We start from the raw sequence: 22,781 nt of genomic DNA, 5'->3' as shown, positions 1-22,781 counted from the left end.
CCAATGAGCTCTGTGGTCGCTGCAGCTTCCGTCTTTAGATCACAAACTGTCTGTTGGTCTCCTGCTGTCTCTGTGGTTCTGCTATCAGACTGTGTGTGTGTGTGTGTGTGTGTGTGTGTGTGTGTGTGTGTGTGTGTGTGGGCTGTATGATCAGACAGAGAGTGTGTGTGATGAGTGTGTCTCGGTCTCAGGTACCCTCTGAGCTCAGGAAGTTGTTGGTTTGTAGTTTTGATCTTTTAATCACAACATGTCTGTAGTTGATTCGTCTCCATAGAAACCAATCCGACCCTGCAGGCCGTGCAGCTGCAGACTATCTTCAATAAACACTTCTTCTTCTTCTTCTTCTTCTCTTCTCAGGTGATCACGCCCGAGGAGATCGTCGACCCCAACGTGGACGAGCACTCAGTCATGACCTACCTGTCCCAGTTCCCCAAAGCCAAACTGAAGCCTGGAGCGCCTCTACGGCCCAAACTCAACCCCAAGAAGGCCCGCGCCTACGGGCCAGGTACACACAGACACAGACACAGACACACACACACACACACACACACACACACACACACACACACACACACACACACACACACACACACACACACACACACAGTTAGCAGCTGTTTTGAGCTCAGCAGCTGCATCAGTTTAGAGCAGGAAGGATTTGGATGTTTACAGTCGTCAGAAAGTGAGAGCCGCTCCAAGAGGATTCAGGCTATGATTGTGTTTAGAGCAGAGAACATTTCAGCCTCTCTGAGTCACTCCTAAACATCCACAGGAGAGTCTTCAGAGTGATTTCACTTTAAAGAGTCCAGGTTTGTCCTCTGAGATAAAACAGAAGAGAGGAGTAGTCGTTGAAAATGAATCTGAAGGATCAGTTGAGTTGCAGCGTCTCTGCTCCTCTCTTCTGTATTTGGATCATCATTGTGCAGAGATGCAGCTTCACAGCGAGCTGAGATCTGCACAGAGCTCTGTTCCAAAACAAACAGAGCTGCTCATTAAACCAGTCAAAGATTCATGTTAGTGATCTAACGCTCTCTGTTAGAGTGTCTGCGGCTGCCAGCTGAGCAGCTGCTCACTTTGGCTCAGCTGAGAAGTGAAACAGATGATTCAAAAACTTCTAACTAAGTCCTCGACAATGTGGTCGCAGGTTCTACTCTCGATCCCGATGCAGACCCACCCCCCCCCCCCCATTTGATCTCTTTGCTGACTCAGAACACGTCACATACAGTTTATGTTTAAGTTAAAACATTTAAATCTGATGAAACATTTCAGAATCTCTTTACACACACACTCTCTCACACACACACACACACACACACACACACACACACACACACACACACACACACACACACACACACACACACACACACACACACACACACACACACACACACACACACCAGGTCGTGTTATAACGCCTCTCTCTGTCTGCGGTGGCGTGCAGGCGTGGAGCCCGTGGGTAACGTGGTGATGAAGAAGGCCGTGTTCACCGTGGAGACCATCAGTGCAGGGCTGGGCGAGGTTCTGGTTTATGTGGAGGATCCTGCAGGACACCGAGAGGAGGTCAGACGCTCACCATCAGGAGATCTTCAGATTTGATCTTTCAAACTTTCAGCACTTTGTTAACTTTTTCAAAATGTCCTCCAGGCTAAAGTGACGGCCAACAACGACAAGAACCGAACCTACTCTGTCTACTACATCCCCAAAGTCACCGGCATGCACAAGGTGAGCCCGCTCAGGTCGGACCCGTCTGGTACTCTTTAGTCATACTGCACTCGGCTGACAGCGGGACAGACTTTAAACTTGACATCGACTCAGGCTGCTAATTCTTTTCTGGGTTTCCGAGTTGTTATTCCGAGTTGAGCAGGCGTTCACCTACTCTGAAACTCTTTTTTCCAATGTTTCTGACACTACCTGAACGCAGCAAAAGTGTTTCCCCCTGTGATTTGATTGGTTAAGGAGCCTGTGATCCAAACGAATGAGCAGAGGTCTCTCTCTCTCTCGCTCTCTCTCTCTCTCTCTCTCGCTCTGCCTTTCTCTTTCTCCCTCTCTCTATTTTTTTGCTCTTTTCTCTCTCTCTTATTGTTTTCTGTCTAATAACAGAAAAAGTTTCACTTCTCTTCTTCCATGAAATGACTCTCCCTCTCTCACTTCCTCAAAGCTACACACTTTCTCTCTCATGACGGTTACTGTGTTGAACCTTGAAAACATCAGAGCTGAATACAGAGAAAGCTGTGGTGGTCATTAAAACACCACCATGTTGTTGTTACCTGTGGAGGACAGAAATCTCAGAAAAAAAGAAAATGAACGACTGTAGAAATGTATAAAAACAGATCCTCATTGAGTCGTGTTACACATCACAGAATCTGATGTGAGGGTTAGAGGGTTATACTGCGTTGATCTTTCCGTCAGGAGTGATGGAGCTCAAATTAAAGATTAAGAGCTTTAAAGAACATGTTTCATGAAAAGGCCAGAATTAGGAAGTTTATTAACGTGTCTGAATATTAACCACAGTTATTTATTCTTTATCAAAGTGTCCTGCATGATCAGCAGAGTGTCACAGTTATTATTCATCCCCGGCATGAGAGATGGATTCATAATGTTTAGGGTGTTAGTTTTGGTGTTTGCTGCGTCTCTTGCTGAAGGGGTTAAAGATGTTCGATGCTGCAGGTGGGATGTTTCTGACAGAAGGGCGACTTTGTAAAGACGTCTGAGAGCATCCTAACGATGTGGACCTGGTAGATGGTCTGAACGTCTCCTCTCTGCTCTGCAGGTGACCGTGCTGTTTGCAGGTCAGCACATCTCAAAGAGCCCCTTCGAGGTGGAGATCGGCATGGCTCAGGGAGACTCCAGCAAAGCCACGGCTCAGGGACCGGGTCTGGAGCCGTCCGGGAACATCGCCAACAAGGCCACGTACTTTGACGTGTACACAGCCGGTGAGTTCCTCTGCTCGTCTGCTCTTCAGAAAACTCTGCGTCAGAACACACCCATCACGTCCTGCTCCCTCCCTAAAGGTGCCGGCGTGGGCGAGGTGGAGGTGGTGATCATGGATCCTGTAGGTAAGAAGAACACGGTGACCTGCACCATCGAGGACAAAGGGAACAGCAGTTACCGCTGCACCTACAAACCCACCCAGGAGGGGCAGCACATCGTCTACGTCACCTTCTCTGGGGGGCCGATCGCCAAGAGCCCCTTCACCGTCACCGTCGGGGAGGGTAAGACTAAACCCTCCGTTATCATGATCGTAGACTGTAGAGGTGTTCAGGGTGTGCTTCAACACTTTCACCTTTAAATGAAATAACAGGAAGAAGGTCACAACATTCATTCAGATTATAAAGCTACAAATCAGATTTAAAGAATAATCTCTGTTTCTTCTTCTCTGGTGTCTGACGCTCTGCTGTTTCTTTTTTCTGATGTCCTCTTCTTCTTCTCCTCCTTCTGATTGGTGTCCTTCCTTTTCTCCTCCTTCTCCTTCTGCTCCTCTGACAGCGGCGTGCTGGTTTCTGTCCTCTCTCTGGATCGGCCTCTTCCTTCTGCTGTCACTTCCTGTTTCCTGGGATCTCTCTTGGGTACCTGCTCTGTGTGTGTGTGTGTGTGTGTGTGTGTGTGTGTGTGTGTGTGTGTGTGTGTGTGTGTGTGTGTGTGTGTGTTTGCACGTCTTTACTCTGTTCACCTGTGCTGTTTCTTTCACTTTCTAATAAGACTCTGTCATTAAAGGTTAGCATGTTATTATCTATGAGCTCTAAATTATAGAGAGTCTCTGCTGAGTGTCATTTAGGGAATTCAACCCACGACCAGCGTGTTAGTCTGTAATGACACCGGATAAAGAGCGCCTTAAACATCAACCTGCAGCTTCAACTAGGACTTTACAAATAACTTCACATATTCATTCTTCAAGTGACACAGAGACGTTTGTCATATAAGAATTATTGATGAATCATATAGCATATCTCGCCCTGTACATCAGCCTCTGTTTCTGTGGGGTTTCCTTTGCTTCCTGCAGGGGCATCCAGCTGTGACTCAGCAGCTCGTCTTTTATAATCAGCAGATATGAAGAATAACTTCTGTTCCTGTGCGAGGATAACGGCTCACTTCCTCCTCCGTGGGCGCACTCTGCAGGCTGAGATAGACACGAGGCAGAGGAGGGAGGGTGTGGTGAAGACAGGAACAGCCTTTAAATGATGGATACAGGCAGAGGAGGGAGGGTGTGGTGTAGAGGGAACAGCCTTTAAATGATGGATACAGTCAGAGGAGGGAGGGTGTGGTATAGAGGGAACAGCCTTTAAATGATGGATACAGGCAGAGGAGGGAGGGTGTGGTGTAGAGGGAACAGCCTTTAAATGATGGATACAGTCAGAGGAGGGAGGGTGTGGTGTAGAGGGAACAGAATTTAAATGATGGATACAGTCAGAGGAGGGAGGGTGTGGTGTAGAGGGAACAGCCTCAGAAATCCTTTAAATGATGGATGTAATGCTCACATGGAAATACTTTGGGTTTCACATCATTCAGCCTGCACCTCATTCCTCCTCTCCCCACTGAAACCCTGAACTCACACATGTTCTGACTGACTCTGTGTGTGTGTGTGTGTGTGTGTGTGTGTGCATGTGTGTGTGTGTGTGTGTGTCTCCACAGCCTGTAACCCCAGCCTCTGCAAAGCGAAGGGTCGTGGTCTGCAGCCGAAGGGCCTGAGAGTGAAGGAGACGGCCGACTTCAAAGTTTACACCAAAGGAGCGGGAACAGGAGAGCTCAAAGTGTCCATCAAAGGACCGAGTGAGTCCGTCTGAACACACACACACACACACACACACACACACACACACACACACACTCCTTACAATGTTGTAGGGGAGAAATAAAGCCAGAATTGCTTATTATTATTTAATAAATATTTAATGTTACATACTTTATTAATCCCTGAGGGAAGTTCTGGTTCCAACCCAAGTCCCTGCAGACTGAGCTTCAGCCATACATAAACAATCGGCCAATCAGGAGAGCACATTTCACTTATTACTGTAAAACTTCTAATAACAGCTCAGGTTATTTTATGACCCTGCCCTTATTTGGAACAGGCGTTGACACGAGGCGGAACTTTGGATTATTTTCAAACTAAACTCGTTCACAGCAAAAAGAGTAAATCAATAAACAGATTAAAGAAAAGCAGCATGCTGACCTGCGTCACGTCCTGCACGCCATACGAGCATCATTCTGTCGTCTTGGACACATGTCGATGTTCATCTGCTGTTTCTCTTTATTGATGATCCACACACTGTTCTGACACTAAATGACACACTGAGGCCTCGGACTGAGAGCTGCGTTTAAAACGTGCAGCCACAGCACGCTCATTAAAGGGACCGGGCCTTAAATCAGGATGAGCTTTTATTAGAAGTTTTATGGTAAACTTCATCAAATGAGACAAGACAATGATTGTTTTTTTTACCTAATATAAGAAAGTCTGGCTTTATTTTCTGCTCCTCATGTCTTGAAATAATAAGATGATGATGATGACTAACAGGCGACCGTGTCGTATGGCGTTGTGTTTTCAGAGGGTCTGGACGAGCCGTGTAAGAGGAAAGATCTGGGAGATGATGTTTATGCATTTGATTATTATCCCACCACACCTGGAACATACAGCATCACCATCACATGGGGAGGACAGCACATCCCCCGCAGGTACACACACACATACACACACACACACACACACATACACACACACACACACACACACACACACACACACATACACATACACATACACTCAGTGACACTGACATCGACTTGTTTTCTCGACTCTCTGTTCAGTCCCATCGAGGTGAAGATCGGTGCTGAGGCGGGCCAGCAGAAGGTGAGGGCATGGGGTCCGGGTCTGGAGAATGGAATTGTGGGTAAATCTGCCGACTTCGTGGTGGAGGCTGTCGGAGACAACGTCGGCACACTGGGTGAGAGACGAGAGAATGACTGAACCTCCTCTCATGAACGTCTCCTGTAGCTCACTGTGTTTCTTCTTCTCTGCGCAGGTTTCTCTGTTGAAGGTCCGTCTCAGGCAAAGATCGAATGTGACGACAAAGGTGACGGGTCGTGTGATGTGCGTTACTGGCCCACGGAGTCCGGCGAGTACGCCGTGCACGTTCTCTGCAACAACGAGGACATCCAACACTCGCCCTTCATGGCCGAGATCGTCAACCCGCCCGACACAGAATTCTACCCCGACAAGGTGAGCACACCTTCAGAGACAGGACGGGTCAGAACATGAAGTGGACCTCTGTGGGTTACGGATTGTATTCCTCCTTCAAACGTGGGGGGGGACGGAAAAGCATATTCCTAAATCTGTGTGTGTATATGTGTGTGTGTGTTTCAGGTGAAGGCGTTCGGTCCAGGTCTGCAGAGCAGCGGTCTGGCTGTTGGGAAGCCAACAGAGTTCACCGTCGACGCCAAACAGGGAGGAAAAGCTCCTCTGAAGATTGTTGCTCAGGTACGAGTGTGTGTGTGTATCTGCTCCACTTTAAAGGTCCCATATTGTGCTTTTTCTGGTTTTATATGCTCTTTAGTGTGTTTTCCAAGTGTCCTGTGCATGTTTAGGCACATCTATTTCGGAAACGCGGCTTCTCCTACGTCCTCCTGTTAGCTGTAGCATTAGCTGCATGTAACGCTCGGTTCTAGCCCCCCTCGATAAAAATTTGTCAGTCCAACGTCATTGTCAGTTTGAGATCACTGATCTAAGCCCATTGGCTCATTGTGGCAAGCCCAGCAGCTCATGTTGCACGCCCATTAACTTCTGTAGCACGCCCACGATATGCTGTAGCCTGCGGTAGCGCAGTAGTGCTAAGGTGCTAATGTTTATGCTCTCCTCGGACGGAGCCAGTGGCTGCATTCCCTATATGGTAAAAGGGGCGGGACATTTCCGAGAACCGTGCTGAGCGACTGACCAATTACGGCAGAGCCGACAGGCCGACCAATCAGATCAGACTTGGCACACGTAGGGACTCTGAACGTGGGCACTTCAGAGCCTTAGAGAGAGAGTCAGAAGCGAGCCGGTGCACGGAGCGGCAGTTCATGAAAACAGACACTTTTTTAGAACTTTAGCTATTGTGAACATACTTTAGTAGGTACATAGATTCAATATATGAACCCCAAAAAGGGCATAATATGGGCTCTTTAAAGTCTCTCTGTTTCTTCACAGGACGGTGAAGGTACTCCTGTGGACGTTCAGGTTAAAGATAACGGAAACGGCACCTACGCCTGCACCTACACCCCCCGCAAACCTGTGAAACACACCGCCATGGTGTCCTGGGGCGGAGTCAACATCCCAGACAGCCCGTTCAGGGTGAGCACACACACACACACACACACACACTCACACACACTCTCACACACACTCACACACACTCACACAGACACACACACACACACACACACACACACACACACACACTCACACAGATATACACACACACACACACACACACACAGATGTTTGTTGTATCTGAACGTGTCGGTGTGTTTCTGACCTCAGATGACCATCGGAGCGGGCTGTCATCCTAACAAGGTGAAGGTTTCTGGACCCGGGGTGGCCAAGACCGGACTCAAGGCCTTCGAGCCGACCTACTTCACTGTGGACTGTGCCGAGGCCGGGCAAGGTGAAGACACACAACACCGCTGCATCTCATTGGTTTAAGATAGAGAGAGACCTCAGCTGATTGGGTTAAACCAAACACTGGAGGCTGCTGATTGGCTCTCCATCTTCAGGTTGTGACGCTGACGCTCTTCTGTCTCAGGTGACATCAGTATTGGGATTAAGTGCGCCCCCGGTGTGGTGGGACCTGCAGAGGCCGACATCGACTTTGACATCATCAGAAACGACAACGACACGTTCACGGTGAAGTACACTCCGCCCGGCGCCGGCAGCTACACCATCATGGTGCTGTTCGCCGACCAGGTGAGTCTGAGGCAGGTGGTCACGGCGAGAGGACGACGGAGCAGGAGGAGCAGGAGGGCTGAACTATGTGGTGTGTTGATGTGTTTCAGGCCATTCCCATGACGCCCATCAGGATCAAAGTGGACCCGTCTCATGACGCCAGCAGAGTCAAAGCAGAGGGACCGGGACTGAGCCGCAGCGGTGAGGACGCCATTACCACGTTCAAGTCTACGTCCTCCGTTTGTTTACCTTTAATCTGTACGTTTCAAATCAACACTGAAGAAATGTGTGTGTATGTGTGTGTGTTTGTGTGTGTGTGTTTCAGGAGTTGAACTGAACAAGCCCACTCACTTCACCGTCAGCACTAAAGGGGCGGGGAAAGCGAACCTGGACTGTAACTTCAGCGGGCCGACCAAAGGAGAGGCGGTCAAAGACTTCGAAGTCATCAACAACCACGACAACACACACACCGTTAAATACACACCTGTGCAGCAGGTAGGATGACATCATGTCATGTGATGTTTGAAACTGAAGCAGGTGGTTAGTAAAGCTTATCATAAAGACAGGAAACGGCTAAAAGACGCCTCCTGACTTCCTGTCTCATCCTCAAAATGAAACGTTGTGCAATATTTATATTTTTAACTTTCAAACGTTCAGATTTTAAAAAATGCGATCAATCGAGTGTCTGAAATTTTGTTCTTTCATACTTCAAGATAAAACTTGTTAGGCTTTTATTTTGAATGTTTGAGCCACTTCCTGTTTCTGTGCTGAAGTTTATGTCCTAACCCTCCATCTACCAGAAAGGCCTAAATTTATTTCAAAATAAAAGCACACAACAAGTAAGGTACTGCTTAAGACAGTACAAACTTTTAAAATAAAGGTTTTATTTTAAAATGCAAAATAATGAAAATTATTTAAAAAATGTGATTAATTGTGTTAAACTATTGAAATTAAGCGATTAATCACGATTTTGAAAAGATTCGTTTGACGACCTTTAGTGAGAGCACGAGCGTCCATGACTCGATCATCTTTTTCTTTAAACTGACCGAGCGGGAGGTTACTGTTGGGAAATGGATTTTAAAAGTTGTGTTAGCAGCATCAGTACTCGTCGGGGTGAAAACAGTCTTTGTTTGATTTCCTGGTTTCCTGTGAAAATGTGGGTTTGATATCATTTTCATGTCTTCCGATCAAAGTTTAAATTGTAATCACTGCAGCTGTTTCTGTCCCGGTCCTCAGGGTCCTCTGGGAGTCGCAGTGACCTACGGAGGAGATCAGATCCCAAAGAGCCCGTTCAACGTGGCCGTGGCCCCGACCCTGGACCTGAACAAGATCAACGTGTGCGGGCTGGGAGACAGTACGTACCCCTCCCTCCTCCGTTCCCTGAATGTGGATCAGTTCTTCTGTTGATATTTATTTGTTTGTGTGGGATCCTGAGTTTTCATACTTCTGTTCATGGCTCCTCTAATAAAACACATGCTCTCTGTTTATCGTAGAGATGACCGTCGGCAGGGACCAGGACGTGACCGTCAAATCAAAGGGCGCCGGTGGTCAGGGCAAGGTCGCCGCCAAGGTCACCGGCCCATCAGGGAAACCCATCGCCAGCAAGGTACGACACAAGATGAGGAATAAATGACCCTAACCCTTTAAATTGTTACTATTTTCATTTTCCTTTAAAAGAATTGTATTTTACAGTTCTTTAAAAAGGGATTTTATATTTTGAAGTGATTTTTAATCTTGCCTTGTTTATTATTCTATGACCTGTTTTTAGATTTGCTGTCCTTGTAAAGCACTTTGTAACTAGTTTTTGTAAAGTGCTCTATAAATAAAGATTATTATTATAGTAAACGTCCTGCTGAGTCGACCTCTCTCATGATTTCTTTCCTTTACATTCTGTTTGTTTTGGGGGTTTCAGGTGGAGCCGGGTCTGAGTCCTGAGACCAGCCAGGTGAAGTTCATCCCCCGGGAGACCGGCCCCTACCAGGTGGAGCTCACCTACGATGGACTCCCGATCCCCGGATCTCCGTTCACCCCCACAGCGTACCCCACCTCAGATCCCTCCAAGGTCAGACCCTGAGACCGGCAGACGACCTCATTAAGTGTGTATCAAAGAGTAAGACCCTAACCCTTATCGATGACCCCCCCTCCTCGCAGGTCCGTTGCTCCGGTCCAGGTTTGGAGCGCGCCAAAGTTGGGGAGAAGGGGGAGTTCATCGTGGACTGTACCAACGCCGGCCCGGCCGATCTGACCATCGAGATCATCTCAGACAGCGGCACGGAGGCCGAGGTCCACATCCAGGACAACGGGGACGGGACCTACACCATCACCTACATCCCCCTGTACCCCGGATCCTACACGCTCACCATCCGCTACGGGGGCCAGGATGTGCCAAACTTCCCCGCTCGGCTCACCGTGGAGCCCGCCGTCGACGCCAGCGGGGTTCGAGTGTTCGGACCTGGAGTTGAGGGGAAAGGTAGGACAGCAGAAACTTCACAGGGTTTAAACATCGGGACCAGATTTACTCGACCCGTCACCTTCATGTTCTCCGCTCGCTTCTTTTAGGTGTTTTCCGCGAGGCGACCACAGACTTCACCGTGGACGCTCGTGCTCTCACTCAGGCCGGAGGCGACCACATCAAAACACTCATCAGCAACCCGTCCGGCAGCCGCACGGACGCCATGATCACCGACCTGGGAGACGGGACGTACAGCGTGGAGTACACGCCATACGAGGAGGGTAAGACGCCGCGCGGCGAGCAGGATTTGTTTTTGTTTGTTGTGACTTGAAGCTCATGTTTGTGTTCTCCTCCTCACAGGGCCTCACAGCGTGGAGGTCTGCTACGACGGCTCTCCGGCGCCGAAGAGCCCGTTCCGCGTCGCCGTCACTGAAGGCTGCGATCCGGCTCGTGTCCGCGTGCACGGCCCCGGTCTGAAGGGAGGAATCACTAACAAGCCCAACAAGTTCACGGTGGAGACACGGTGAGGGTCATTACAACTTTTACTGAAGAGAGTTTTAGAGTTTCCTGCTTCTGTCTCTAAACCTCCATCACCTCCGCTCTGCAGAGGAGCAGGGACCGGGGGTCTGGGTCTCGCCATGGAGGGTCCCTCAGAGGCTAAAATGTCCTGCACTGATAACAAAGATGGCAGCTGCAGCGTGGAGTACGTCCCCTACGAGACCGGGAAGTACAACCTGAACATCACCTACGGAGGACAGCCAATCAAAGGTACAGGACGGACAGCTGGAAGACAAACGCTTTGAAACCATGAAACTTTCCTCTGAGTGATTTTTTTAAATGTTTGAATCAGGGGCGCTGGTAGCACAGTGGTTAGTGCGCGCGCCATGTATGGAGCGGGCGGGCGGCCCAGGTTCAAGTCCAGCCTGTGGCTCCTTTCCCGCATGTCATTCCCCACTCTCTCTCTCTCTCTCCCTGGTTTCCAGCTCTATCCACTGTCCTATCTCTCCATTAAAGGCACAAAAAGCCCAAAAAAAAAAAAAAAAAAACATGAAAAAAAATTGAATCAGAGAGAATGAATTCAAACATGATGAAGTTTCTGTGATCACTAGGTAAAGCTTTGGTTTCACATTCTGGAGACATGAAAGGACACACTGAGGGGTTTTACATCATTTCGAAAACGGTCTCTGCTCCCTATCTGTTCACCGGGCAGCTTTAAATAAAATCATTTCTGTCCCTCTGTCCGTGCAGGAAGTCCCTTCTCTGTCCCCGTCAGTGACACGGTGGACAGTACCAAGGTGAAGTGTCAGGGTCCAGGTCTGAGCAACAACGTCAGGGCCAACATCCCCCAGGCCTTCACTGTGGACGCCTCCAAAGCTGGAGTCGCCCCGCTGCAGGTCCGCGTGCAGGGACCCAAAGGTTTGTTTGTTTGTTTGTTTGTTTGTTTGTGTCGCTGTGTTTAACACGACCTCCAAAAAAAAAAGGAATTCTTTAAGCTCCTACGAGAGAATCTGCAGCCTCCTGCTAGTTGACTAAAACTATCAACTATCATTCATCGACTACAAGGCAACATAAAATAAGAGATAGCTTTATTTAAATAATAATATGATAATAATAATAATAATTTATACTTTATTGACAATTTGTGATATATAAACATGTTATATCATCAACAAACCCTGCTCTGCCTGTCAGTGGATGTATCTTCCTCTCTGATTCTGGAAAGAGCCGAGGATCTTGAGGAGATATTGACCATGATGACCTCACATCTGTAGAAGAAGCAGCATCAGATTATGTCCGGCAGCCATGTTGTTTTGTTAACGTGTGAAGTGGAAGATTGAAGTTCAGCCTGTAATCAACACGCGTGGTAGAAGTTGTGTTTGGGGGGGTCGTTGCACACAGGTTAAACCCTATAGAAGGAATAATCCTCGTGGCTGTGCGTGCAGGTGTGGTGGAGCCGGTGGAGGTCGTGGATAACGGCGATCAGACTCACACGGTGAACTACGTCCCGACCAGAGAGGGGCCTTACTCCATCAACGTGCTGTACGCAGACGAGGAGATCCCACGCAGGTAACACTCTGAAGATTCCACCAGGTCCATGCTTCTTCTTTACTTCCTGTCTGTATTTAAGCTCCTCCCCCTCTCCCTCTGTCAGCCCCTACAAGGTGAAGGTGCTCCCCACCCATGATGCCAGTAAGGTGCGAGCCAGCGGACCCGGCCTGAACACCACCGGAGTGCCCGCCTCCATGCCTGTCGAGTTCACCATCGATGCCAAAGACGCCGGCGAGGGCCTGCTCGCCGTGCAGATCACAGTGAGCGCTCACAGTTTGTGTTCATACATCAAATTAAAACACATTTTTTACTGTTATTTAACTGTTTGTGGTGACTTTCTCCCCCTGTAGGATCCAGAGGGTAAACCCAAGAAGGCCAACATCAGAGACAACCACGACGGGACGTACCTGGTGTCCTACGTGCCCGACATGACGGGCAGATACACCATCCTGATCAAATATGGAGGAGACGAGATCCCCTACTCGCCCTACAGGATCAGAGCGCTGCCCACCGGAGACGCCAGCAAGTGCACCGTTACAGGTGTGTACATAGATGTTCATTAATAAACTCTGTTTTAATTATCATGTCTTCATTTTATAAGAACAGAAAAGATGTTTGATCATTCCTCTGGTGCAGACACTGACACAGAAAGAGACACAGATTAGAGTTTGTTGGTTTGCCCTGATAACTGCTCTCATATCTGGCAAACTGGAGTCCAAAACGGGCCGTGTGGGGGGTGTCTTAAAACCGCCTACCTTCTCTGGTCCAAACAAATCCAGAGCATTCAGGACCAGAATCTAAAGTTAGAAGGAGGACATACTGGCTGCTGCATTGTTGTCAGAGAAGCCAGCACTTCACCATCAGGTCAAACCAACAGGTGTTGTAGTGATGGAAGCGGGCAAGAGAAGTGGTTCAGATAGAAGTGATTGTACCCGACCTAAAAAGCCTCTGCATGTTTCTAATAAGCTCCACGAGCAGAAACGTGCTCAAACTAGGATCAATATTGGAGATGCTTTTGAAAAATGGAGAGAGGTTAGAACACAGAAAGGTTTACAGACCCATGCAGAGCTGGATAAACACTGAAGCTTCAGTGTCCACCACATGGTGACCTGAGTGAGCATCGACTCTAGAGAGGAGGGGGGGGGGGGGGGGGTCTACAATGTTTAGAATTTAGACTGCAGTACCCATTTTAAACACTAGGGGGTCAGAGTTACATACTGCTCCTTTAATGTTTGAGGTAAACAACACAAGTTTACAAGGTGCTGTAAGGTGGACATGGTTACCTTCTGATCAATCAAGGCTAGCTGGTTACCTCTGTTTCCAGTTGTTATGCTAAGCTAGGCTAAGCTAAATGGCTGCTGGTACTCACATCTATATCGCATAAGACATAAGAGAGGTATCAAACTATTCTTTAGAAAAAAACATGAATTCAGTGATTTCTTTCTTTTTAGTTGAATGACTTATGTTTGTGGATTCATGCAGCTGCTCTGATATTTTTCATGCATTGTTGTGTTTGTCACGCTGTGCTCCTCAGACACACTCCCCCTGCTGCACACAAACACACACACACACACACACACACACACCTCCCTGCTTCACACTCCACCATCACCGTGTGTTTTCATCGAGTGTTTGGAGCACAGTTATTGCCTCTCACACCCCCACCCCCACCTGACTGTTTCTATTTGTCACTTTTTGTTTCCTCGCTCCGCTGCTTCTCACCGTTCCTCTTATCAGTCTCAATCGGCGGTCACGGTTTAGGTAAGCCTCCTGAACGACTCCAACGTAGACAAAGTATTTACTTTTCATTCTCTGTCTGTCAGCATGGAGGATAGAAGCAGCAGCTCTCTGCAGGACATCCCGTTCTGTTCTTCTCTCTCTCTCTCTCTCTCTCTCTCTCTCTATGATGCTCCTCTTCCTGTCTGTTTGTTTCCTCTGACATGTTTCCTGGACAGACTAATGGACTAACTGAGTAAGATGGCATGGTGAAGGTTAATCTAGCTTTCAGTTGTAGGTGGAAGCTGTGGGATGATAACTTCTGAGTCTTTGGTAACAGTAGATGAAATAACCCGACTGAGCCTGATGCATCTTTAACCTGGTCTCACGGTTGTGGAATGTGCATGCTGGATACTTTGTGGGTCGGGGGAAGTTTAAGTGTCTGTGAGAACTAAAAAAATCACAACAGCTCATATTTCACTGCTGACCCGTTCCTCTGAAGGCGCCGGTGTTGGGCCGACCATCCAGATCGGAGAGCAGACGGTCATCACCGTGGACGCTAAGGCTGCTGGGAAAGGAAAGGTGACGTGCAGCGTGTGCACACCTGAGGGGGCGGAGCTCGACGTGGACGTTGTTGAGAACGAGGATGGCACATTTGATATTTTCTACACGGCACCACAGCCCGGCGAGTACGTCATCTGTGTCCGCTTTGGAGGGGAACACATCCCCAACAGCCCCTTCCAGGTCACGGTGAGTCCACTCGTCTTTGACCTTCTTCTAGACGTGAACTCGTCATCGTTTGGTGGAAGAGTCAAGAGATTCAAGGATTTCTTATAACGTGCAAAACTATAAAAAAGAAGCCATAATCAATAATGAGTCATTTGTGTAACTTAAGAAGAACAATGAGGTTAAAGGGAAAGTTATGATTAGTCAGAGTAATGAAACAAACAGCACAGTATCATCTGCATAAAGATCAACTTTACACCCAAACTCAGGAGACGATCACTTTAGGTGAACAGGAACACGCTGTTAGTCTTGGAAGGCAGCTGGAAAATATAATAAAGACGAAAAACAAACATTAGCATAGAGTTCAGAAATCTGTGCAGCAGCGTCACTTACATAGTTTGTATAAAGCTGGAACTATTAAGCGTACATTTTGAATGATGTTGTGAGAAAATGTGTATTTTTTAGTTTCTTGCTTCAGGTTAGGCTGGTCACACGTCTTTTTTTAGTCAAACCTGAATCCAATCTTTTAGTCTTCAGCTCTGAACAGGAGGGGGCCCAGAGCTGATCCCTGCAGGATACCTTCGTTCTCTACATCCAGTATGTAGTTAGAGGAATTAGACGAGAGAGTGTTGGCAGCAGAAACTTCCTGTTAATGTATAAATGTAGAGATGTATTGTTCTTATTAAACCCACCTTCACTACATTTATACCTGAAGGCGTAAGGAGCAGCTAAGATGCTGCTTTGATAACCACAGTGACAGCGTGCACCAAAGACCCCTGACCCTTTTTCTCTTTCAGACGCTCTGTGATCGGGTCCTGTTGGTGCCACACATTCTCTGAATCACTCTGACTATCGTTGTCTTCCCCTCCAACCCCTTCCATCTCTATCCTTTGACCCCAAACCTCCCCCTCACTTTCTCCGTCCCCCCTCTCAGGCACTTGAAGGAGCTCCATCAGACCAGCTCATGCAGCAGAGCCAAATGCCCCAGTACTACGCTCAGCAGCCCTGGGTACCTAAAAAACCTCCAGCCTCTCACCCCGCTCTGCTCTGTTATTGTTCAGCTTCCTCTGCTCTCCTTCTCCTCCTCATCATCATCCATCCTGCATCCATGTCTGCTGTGTCTCTTTGCAGGTGTTTCATCTCTGAGGGGCTTTTCTCTCATTTCACTCCAACTCATAAAAAAGATCATTTCACCACATGGGCAAAGCTACAGATCTGCACAATGACAACACCACTAATAAATAACTCAAAGTGTTTTCACTTCTAAACTACGTGCACACATTTAGGATTATTTCCCATGAGTCATTGTGCAGCCGTGTGTTCAGCAGCGCTCCATGTCAGCTCGCTTCAGAGACAAAAGCAGCCATTTTGAGAACCATCAATGTGAGAATCAGCTGCTCCACATTTTACAAAATGGCTCCTACCTTCATCCTCCAGTGTTTTTGTCCTCATCCTCCTCGCAGTGTGTGTCGGTGTCATCATCCTGACCTTCACCTCCATCATCCAATCATCTCGTCTCGTTGTTGTCTGTCGGTGTTTGGAAGCTTTACCCTCGTCTGTCCTGCACTCTGCTCCCTGTGGATCTGTTTCAGAGACCTCAGCCTCCTCACACACTGTTTCTAACCTCTGTCTCCTAGGCGACGGACCGGCCAATGGGGATGAACGGTCTGGACGTGGCCGGGCTGAGACCATTCGACCTGGTCATCCCGTTCACCATCCAGAAGGGCGAGATCACAGGTGATAGCGACGCGTCAGAAAGTACAGAACCATCAAACTTTAGAGTTTAACTGATTTCTGAGATCCTGACCCTGTTTCTGTTTGTGCTGAAGGTGAGGTCAGGATGCCGTCAGGTAAGGTGGCCAAGCCCGACATCACCGACAACAAGGACGGCACGGTCACCGTCAAATACGCTCCGACCGAGGCGGGCCTGCATGAGATGGACATCAAATACGACGGCATCCACATCCCCGGTACGACTAACAAGAAATCACAACTGTAACCTCTGAAGTGCATAAAAAATATGTTAGAGAAAATCATAAAACGTTCTCATCTTCTTCTGTTCACAGGAAGTCCTCTACAGTTCTTTGTGGACTACATGAACAGCGGTAACGTCAGTGCGTACGGCCCCGGTCTCATCCACGGGATGGTCAACAAGCCCGCCGTGTTCACCGTCAACACTAAAGATGCTGGAGAGGGTTAGCAGAATACAAACTTTGAGTCCAAGAAGCTCGTGAAACATGTTTTGCCGCCCAATTTCACCACTCCCTGTTTGATCAGCAGGTTGTGTTCTGTCCCCGCAGGTGGTCTGTCTCTGGCCATCGAGGGTCCGTCTAAAGCAGACATCAGCTGTGTGGACAACCAGGATGGGACGTGCACCGTGTCCTACCTGCCCGTCCTGCCCGGAGACTACAGCATCCTGGTCAAATACAACGACAAACACATCCCCGGCAGCCCCTTCTCTGCCAGGATCACCGGTAACCAGACGCACGGCAAAACTTTAAAACATGGAAGAAAACATTCAATGAAAATGAACAGGAGTGACTGAGTGAGCGGAGTTCATGGTGACAGAATGGGGAGTCACTCCGCTCACTCAGTCACTTTCCAGCATTTAATAACAATAATAATTATTATTACATTTACATTTTTGCAAAAAAATCTCAGTGATACTGAAAAAAAAAAAAAAAATTCATCAACTAAGCAACTAAGGAAACTAAAAGCTGTGCAGAAGGCTTTGGTAAAAAGGTTTTTAGAGCCCTTTTAAAAGCGTCAGCAGACTGTGGAGCCCTCAGCTGCTTGGGGAGAGCGTTCCACAGACTGGGAGCAGAGGAGCAGAAGGTTTTTTGAGAGGAAATGTTTGTCCTCTTGTAGATGTGTCTTGGCGCTCTAACACACTTTGTTGGTTTGAACTCTCCAGCCACCGTACTCCTCCCCTCTGAGCGTCTCACTAACACTCCCTGCTGTGTTTCCAGGTGACGACTCCATGAGGATGTCTCACCTGAAGGTGGGCTCAGCCGCTGACATCCCTCTGGACATCGGAGAGTTCGACCTCAGTCAGCTGACCGCCTCCCTCACCACGCCGTCGGGCCACGAGGAGCCGTGTCTGCTGAAGATGCTGCGTAACGGACACGTCGGTGCGTGTTTGTCTCCTGACTCAGCAACTATTTATCATCATTATGTCTGATTTTAACCTTCCTCCTCTTCCTCCTCCTCCTCCTCTTCTTCCTCTTCCTCCTCTTCCTCCTCCTCCTCCTCCTCTTCCTCCTCTTCCTCCTCCTTCCTCTTCCTCCTCCTCTTCCTCCTCCTCCTCTTCCTCTTCCTCACAGGTATCTCATTCGTTCCTAAGGAGATCGGAGAACACCTGGTGAACATCAAGAAGAACGGGCGCCACATTCCCAGCAGCCCCATCTCTGTTATGATCAACCAATCAGAGATCGGCGACGCCAGTCGTGTGCGTGTGAGCGGACAGGGACTGAGCGAGGCAAGGACGTTTGAGCCTGCCGAGTTCATCATCGACACACGTGAAGCAGGTGAGAAGATCACGTCTTTAAAAACGACGTTTTAACTTCTGCATCCATATGAACTATTGAACACCTCCGTCATGTTTGACTTCCTCCCAGGATACGGAGGTCTGAGTCTGTCCATCGAGGGTCCCAGCAAAGTGGACATCAACACAGAGGACCAGGAGGACGGTACCTGTAAGGTGACCTACTGCCCCACTGAGCCCGGGAACTACATCATCAACATCAAGTTCGCCGACCAGCACGTTCCAGGTGAGACCTTCAAACAACAGACGACAAAGAATACGACTCTGTGTGTCTGAACGCACACACTGAATACTGTGTGTGTGTGTGTGTGTGTGTGTGTGTGTGTGCAGGGAGTGCGTTCACAGTGAAGGTCACAGGTGAGGGCAGGATGAAGGAGAGCATCACCAGGAAGAGGAGAGCGGCGTCCGTCGCCAACGTGGGCAGCCAGTGCGACCTGAGCCTGAAGATCCCAGGTGACCACAACAGAACTGCAGATTTGTTTCTATTCTCTGACTTTTTTTAGACCAATAAGAAGAGTTTCACTAAACACTAATCGCCCATGGAAAGCGTGTGTGATATTCAAACCTGGAAAGTCTTTTGTCTCGTTGTGTCCTCTTTGTCTTCACTCACACCCGTCTGTCCGTCCTCAGAGATCTGCATCGCCGACATGACGGCTCAAGTAACGAGCCCGTCCGGTCAGATCCACAAAGCCGACATCATGGAGGGCGAGAACAACACCTACTGCATCCGCTTCGTCCCCACAGAGACCGGCGTGCACACCGTGTGTGTGAAGTATAACGGCGTGCACGTGCCCGGCAGCCCCTTCCAGTTCACCGTGGGCCCCCTGGGAGAGGGAGGGGCCCACAAGGTCCGAGCTGGGGGGCCAGGTCTGGAGAGAGCAGAGGCTGGAGTCCCAGGTGGGCGAGCTGGATGAGTATTAATATGTGATATGTGTAAACGTTCTTCTCTGACTGGACTTCGTCTGCTGTGCAGCTGAGTTCAGTATCTGGACCAGAGAGGCCGGAGCGGGGGGCCTGAGCATCGCCGTGGAGGGGCCCAGCAAGGCCGAGATCGCCTTTGAGGACCGCAAGGACGGCTCCAGTGGAGTGTCCTACATCGTGCAGGAGCCGGGTGAGCCGGGGCGCAGACAGATTTCAACATGTCGACTTGTGATCAGAATCAGAATCAGAATCAGAATCGGGTTTTATTGCCAAGTACATTTACACATTGAATTGGAATTTGACTTGGTGTATTGGTGCTAAACAATTAACAAGGAAATAAAGCAGAACTAGCAACAACTTAAATGATACAGTATAAGAAGATATTACAATATATAAAATAGAATTTAAAAATGTAAAATATAAAAAATAAAAAACACAAAATGTACAAAAGGTGCAATGTAGGAGCTGTGCAGTGGACTATGAGAAAAAATCTTGTGTGTAAGATTTGTGTGTGTAACTACTCACAGAGTGCATGTAAGGAAATAAATTTAAAGTCCAGTGGGTGTAACGCTTAAACATGTTGAAGGACCTTTAAAGATCTTTGATCCTTTCTTGTGTTTTCATGAAGAGCTGTGATCGTCACTCTTTGTGTTTATGAGATCATTTTAGAGATCTTCTGACTTTCACTTCATCCTGTAGGAGACTACGAGGTGTCGATCCGCTTCAACGACGAGCACATCCCCGACAGCCCCATCATCGTCCCCGTGGCCTCGCCGTCAGACGACGCCCGCCGCCTCACTGTTGCCAGTCTTCAGGTGAGGCTCTGAGACACACACACATCCGTGTGCGCACACTCCTGCCCGCAGCACGCTGCCTACAATGGAGCAGCAGCAGATCTCTGTTTGTTTGATCCAGGTCAGAGTGGAGGACAGAACGGTTCTAATGTTTGAGTCTGAGGACTGTGACAGTCTGCTTTAGTTCAGAGAGAGGGAGAGAGAGAGTAGTTCTTTATCAGAGACATTTAGAGACATGTCAAACTAAAAAGAACAATACTGAAACAATCAGAGACTCAAAGCCGGTCTGAGGTTCAGGTCGAGGATCATCAGCTGCTGCTGCATTGTGAGGCGCTGCAGGGGCTTCTGGGATACTCCAGGACTGTGTGTGTTTCTCGTGCCTCATTCTAAAGGCTCCCAACAGCCTGCCAAACAAACGGGGCGCTAAAGGGTTAAAGAGGTCTCACATGGGCTGTTTTCTCCTCTCTGTTCACACAAACACACACAGAGGTCAAAGGTCGGCAGGATAAAGTTTAACAAAAACACTTAAGACAAATTATGAGAAACTTCTCTCTGACTAATCACCTGCATGCAGACACACACACACCTGGACAGACACACTCACACACCTGGACAGACACACACACACACACACACACACACACACACACACACATACAAACACACCTGGACAGACACACTCACACACCTGGACAGACAGACACACACACACACACACACACACACACACACATACAAACACACCTGGACAGACACACACCTGGACAGACACACACACACACACACACACACACCTGGACAGACACACACACACACACACACACACCTGGACAGACACACTCACACACACCTGGACAGACACACACACACACACACTCTTCTTCTCTGATGTTTCCTTTTCAGAGGAGTGTTAGAGACGACATGATGGGATGAATCTGGAGCAAAGTTTAGATTTTACTCAACATTTAAAATAAACAAAATGAGAACAAAACTAACCGTACCTAACACTCCTCTGAAGTTTCATCCACACACACACTCACTGCTGTCTCTGCTCACCCTGCACAGCCCTCCTCTTTAGCCTTGTTAGCGACCTCCAGGTAAGGTTAGAGACTCTAAAAAGACGGTGTGAGATAATATGTGCACGGCGTGTTGAGTGTGTGAGTCGTCTTTGTCGAGCAGGAGTCCGGTCTGAAGGTGAACCAGCCGGCGTCGTTCGCCGTCAGCCTGAACGGAGCGAAGGGTGTGATCGATGCGAAGGTTCACAGCCCGTCAGGAGCGCTGGAGGAGTGCTGCGTGACCGAGATCGACCAAGGTGACGACAGGACACACACACACACACACACACACATCATCAGGACACACACAGAGACACACACACACACCATCAGCACACACACAGAGACACACACACACAGACACACACACACAGAGACACACACACACATCATCAGGACACACACAGAGACACACACACACACACACACACACACACACACACACACACACACACATCATCAGTACACACACACACCTTGACTCTGAGGTCGTGGCGGGGCTTCGTTGACCTTGTGATGTCACATGTTGACCCGTGTCTCCTCGTGTGTGTGTGTGACAGATAAATACGCCGTGCGGTTCATCCCCAGAGAGAATGGTCTCTATCTGATCGACGTGAAGTTTAACGGCAGTCACATCCCCGGGAGTCCCTTTAAGATCCGGGTCGGAGAGACGGGTCAGGCCGGAGACCCCGGGATGGTGTCCGCCTACGGACCAGGACTGGAGGGAGGCACCACAGGTAAAATAAACCCCCTGTTTACAGGACCGGTCTGAGCCGGTGTGACCCGGTCTGATCTGGTCTGAGCCGGTCTGACCTGGTCTGAGCCGGTCCGACCCTCAAACATGTCCTCCGTCTCCTGCAGGTACTGCCTGTGAGTTTGTGGTGAACACGAGTAACGCCGGCCCTGGGGCGTTAGCTGTGACCATTGACGGGCCCTCTAAGGTGAAGATGGACTGCGTGGAGTGTCCCGAGGGCTACAGGGTCACGTACACCCCCATGGCTCCTGGAAACTATCTAATTTCCATCAAATACGGCGGTCCCTATCACATCTCGGGAAGCCCCTTCAAGGCCAGAATCACCGGTGAGTTTTAATGACATCAGAATCAAACGGCCCGCAAGCTTCAACTTCAGATCTTCTCTCATATGATTAACTAAAAGCTGCAGAGAGAGAGAAATGGCACAAAAAATGATCCATCACTGGGCGCCTAGAACTTTTATTTTTGTTGCCATGGTAATAAAAGCTGTATAAATATCATTAGATTTTGTACTAGACTCATGGTGAAGTTTAGCGCTCTGTTACCGTGGCGACCCCCGGGTTAACGCTGCTCTCCGTCCTCCAGGCTCGAAGCTGGTCTCCAGCCACAGTATGCACGAAACCTCCTCAGTCATGGTCGACCCCGTGACCCGCGCCATCAGCTGTTCTCAGCAGGGAGCTCCCGTCCAATCGGACGCCAGCAAGGTGGTGGCGAAGGGTCTGGGTCTGACGAAGGGCTTCATCGGTCAGAAGAACAGCTTCAGCGTCGACTGCAGCAAAGCAGGTGAGTGAACGACGGCGAGCAGCGAAGAACCTTTGAGCTTCACTTTGAAACATTCTGAAAGAACGTCAATGA

The 22,781-nt window shown here is 48.8% G+C and overlaps 1 protein-coding gene and 1 long non-coding RNA gene across 4 annotated transcripts in view; one reads left to right on the top strand and one right to left on the bottom strand.

Annotated features, from left to right (window-relative positions):
- Positions 1-22,781, top strand: part of flna (filamin A, alpha (actin binding protein 280)) — a 47,034-nt gene that overhangs the window by 22,575 nt on the left and 1,678 nt on the right. The window contains exons 5-48 of one of the 2 annotated variants that reach the window (XM_061057418.1): positions 358-505; positions 1,445-1,563; positions 1,648-1,725; positions 2,774-2,936; positions 3,015-3,215; positions 4,633-4,770; positions 5,544-5,670; positions 5,803-5,939; positions 6,018-6,214; positions 6,359-6,472; positions 7,181-7,324; positions 7,514-7,637; positions 7,776-7,936; positions 8,026-8,116; positions 8,241-8,410; positions 9,152-9,269; positions 9,409-9,521; positions 9,828-9,977; positions 10,067-10,385; positions 10,475-10,648; positions 10,728-10,890; positions 10,975-11,135; positions 11,616-11,783; positions 12,311-12,434; positions 12,520-12,676; positions 12,767-12,956; positions 14,154-14,177; positions 14,635-14,882; positions 15,793-15,867; positions 16,496-16,595; positions 16,688-16,828; positions 16,925-17,053; positions 17,159-17,332; positions 17,828-17,989; positions 18,182-18,385; positions 18,476-18,628; positions 18,733-18,855; positions 19,033-19,299; positions 19,376-19,513; positions 20,023-20,138; positions 21,297-21,429; positions 21,733-21,909; positions 22,034-22,252; positions 22,512-22,709. In XM_061057418.1, coding sequence (XP_060913401.1) covers positions 358-505; positions 1,445-1,563; positions 1,648-1,725; positions 2,774-2,936; positions 3,015-3,215; positions 4,633-4,770; positions 5,544-5,670; positions 5,803-5,939; positions 6,018-6,214; positions 6,359-6,472; positions 7,181-7,324; positions 7,514-7,637; positions 7,776-7,936; positions 8,026-8,116; positions 8,241-8,410; positions 9,152-9,269; positions 9,409-9,521; positions 9,828-9,977; positions 10,067-10,385; positions 10,475-10,648; positions 10,728-10,890; positions 10,975-11,135; positions 11,616-11,783; positions 12,311-12,434; positions 12,520-12,676; positions 12,767-12,956; positions 14,154-14,177; positions 14,635-14,882; positions 15,793-15,867; positions 16,496-16,595; positions 16,688-16,828; positions 16,925-17,053; positions 17,159-17,332; positions 17,828-17,989; positions 18,182-18,385; positions 18,476-18,628; positions 18,733-18,855; positions 19,033-19,299; positions 19,376-19,513; positions 20,023-20,138; positions 21,297-21,429; positions 21,733-21,909; positions 22,034-22,252; positions 22,512-22,709 — 6,730 coding nt within the window. The remainder of the gene's footprint in view (positions 1-357; positions 506-1,444; positions 1,564-1,647; positions 1,726-2,773; positions 2,937-3,014; positions 3,216-4,632; positions 4,771-5,543; positions 5,671-5,802; positions 5,940-6,017; positions 6,215-6,358; positions 6,473-7,180; positions 7,325-7,513; positions 7,638-7,775; positions 7,937-8,025; positions 8,117-8,240; positions 8,411-9,151; positions 9,270-9,408; positions 9,522-9,827; positions 9,978-10,066; positions 10,386-10,474; positions 10,649-10,727; positions 10,891-10,974; positions 11,136-11,615; positions 11,784-12,310; positions 12,435-12,519; positions 12,677-12,766; positions 12,957-14,153; positions 14,178-14,634; positions 14,883-15,792; positions 15,868-16,495; positions 16,596-16,687; positions 16,829-16,924; positions 17,054-17,158; positions 17,333-17,827; positions 17,990-18,181; positions 18,386-18,475; positions 18,629-18,732; positions 18,856-19,032; positions 19,300-19,375; positions 19,514-20,022; positions 20,139-21,296; positions 21,430-21,732; positions 21,910-22,033; positions 22,253-22,511; positions 22,710-22,781) is intronic. The other variant, XM_061057419.1, reaches the window with a different exon arrangement.
- Positions 20,603-21,106, bottom strand: LOC132989671 (uncharacterized). Of its 2 annotated transcripts, none has more exons than XR_009675932.1 (3): positions 20,986-21,106; positions 20,890-20,943; positions 20,603-20,725 (listed from the first exon to the last, which is right to left on the bottom strand). It is a non-coding gene; the product is annotated as an uncharacterized LOC132989671 (long non-coding RNA). The 2 variants fall into 2 exon arrangements; XR_009675931.1 differs by having other exon boundaries at positions 20,681-20,725; positions 20,876-20,943.

This window comes from Labrus mixtus, chromosome 15, assembly GCF_963584025.1.
Source record: "Labrus mixtus chromosome 15, fLabMix1.1, whole genome shotgun sequence".
Lineage (NCBI taxonomy): Eukaryota > Metazoa > Chordata > Actinopteri > Labriformes > Labridae > Labrus > Labrus mixtus.
The sequence above is the reverse complement of the archived record's forward strand: the minus strand, read 5'-3'. Positions and strand labels throughout refer to the sequence as shown.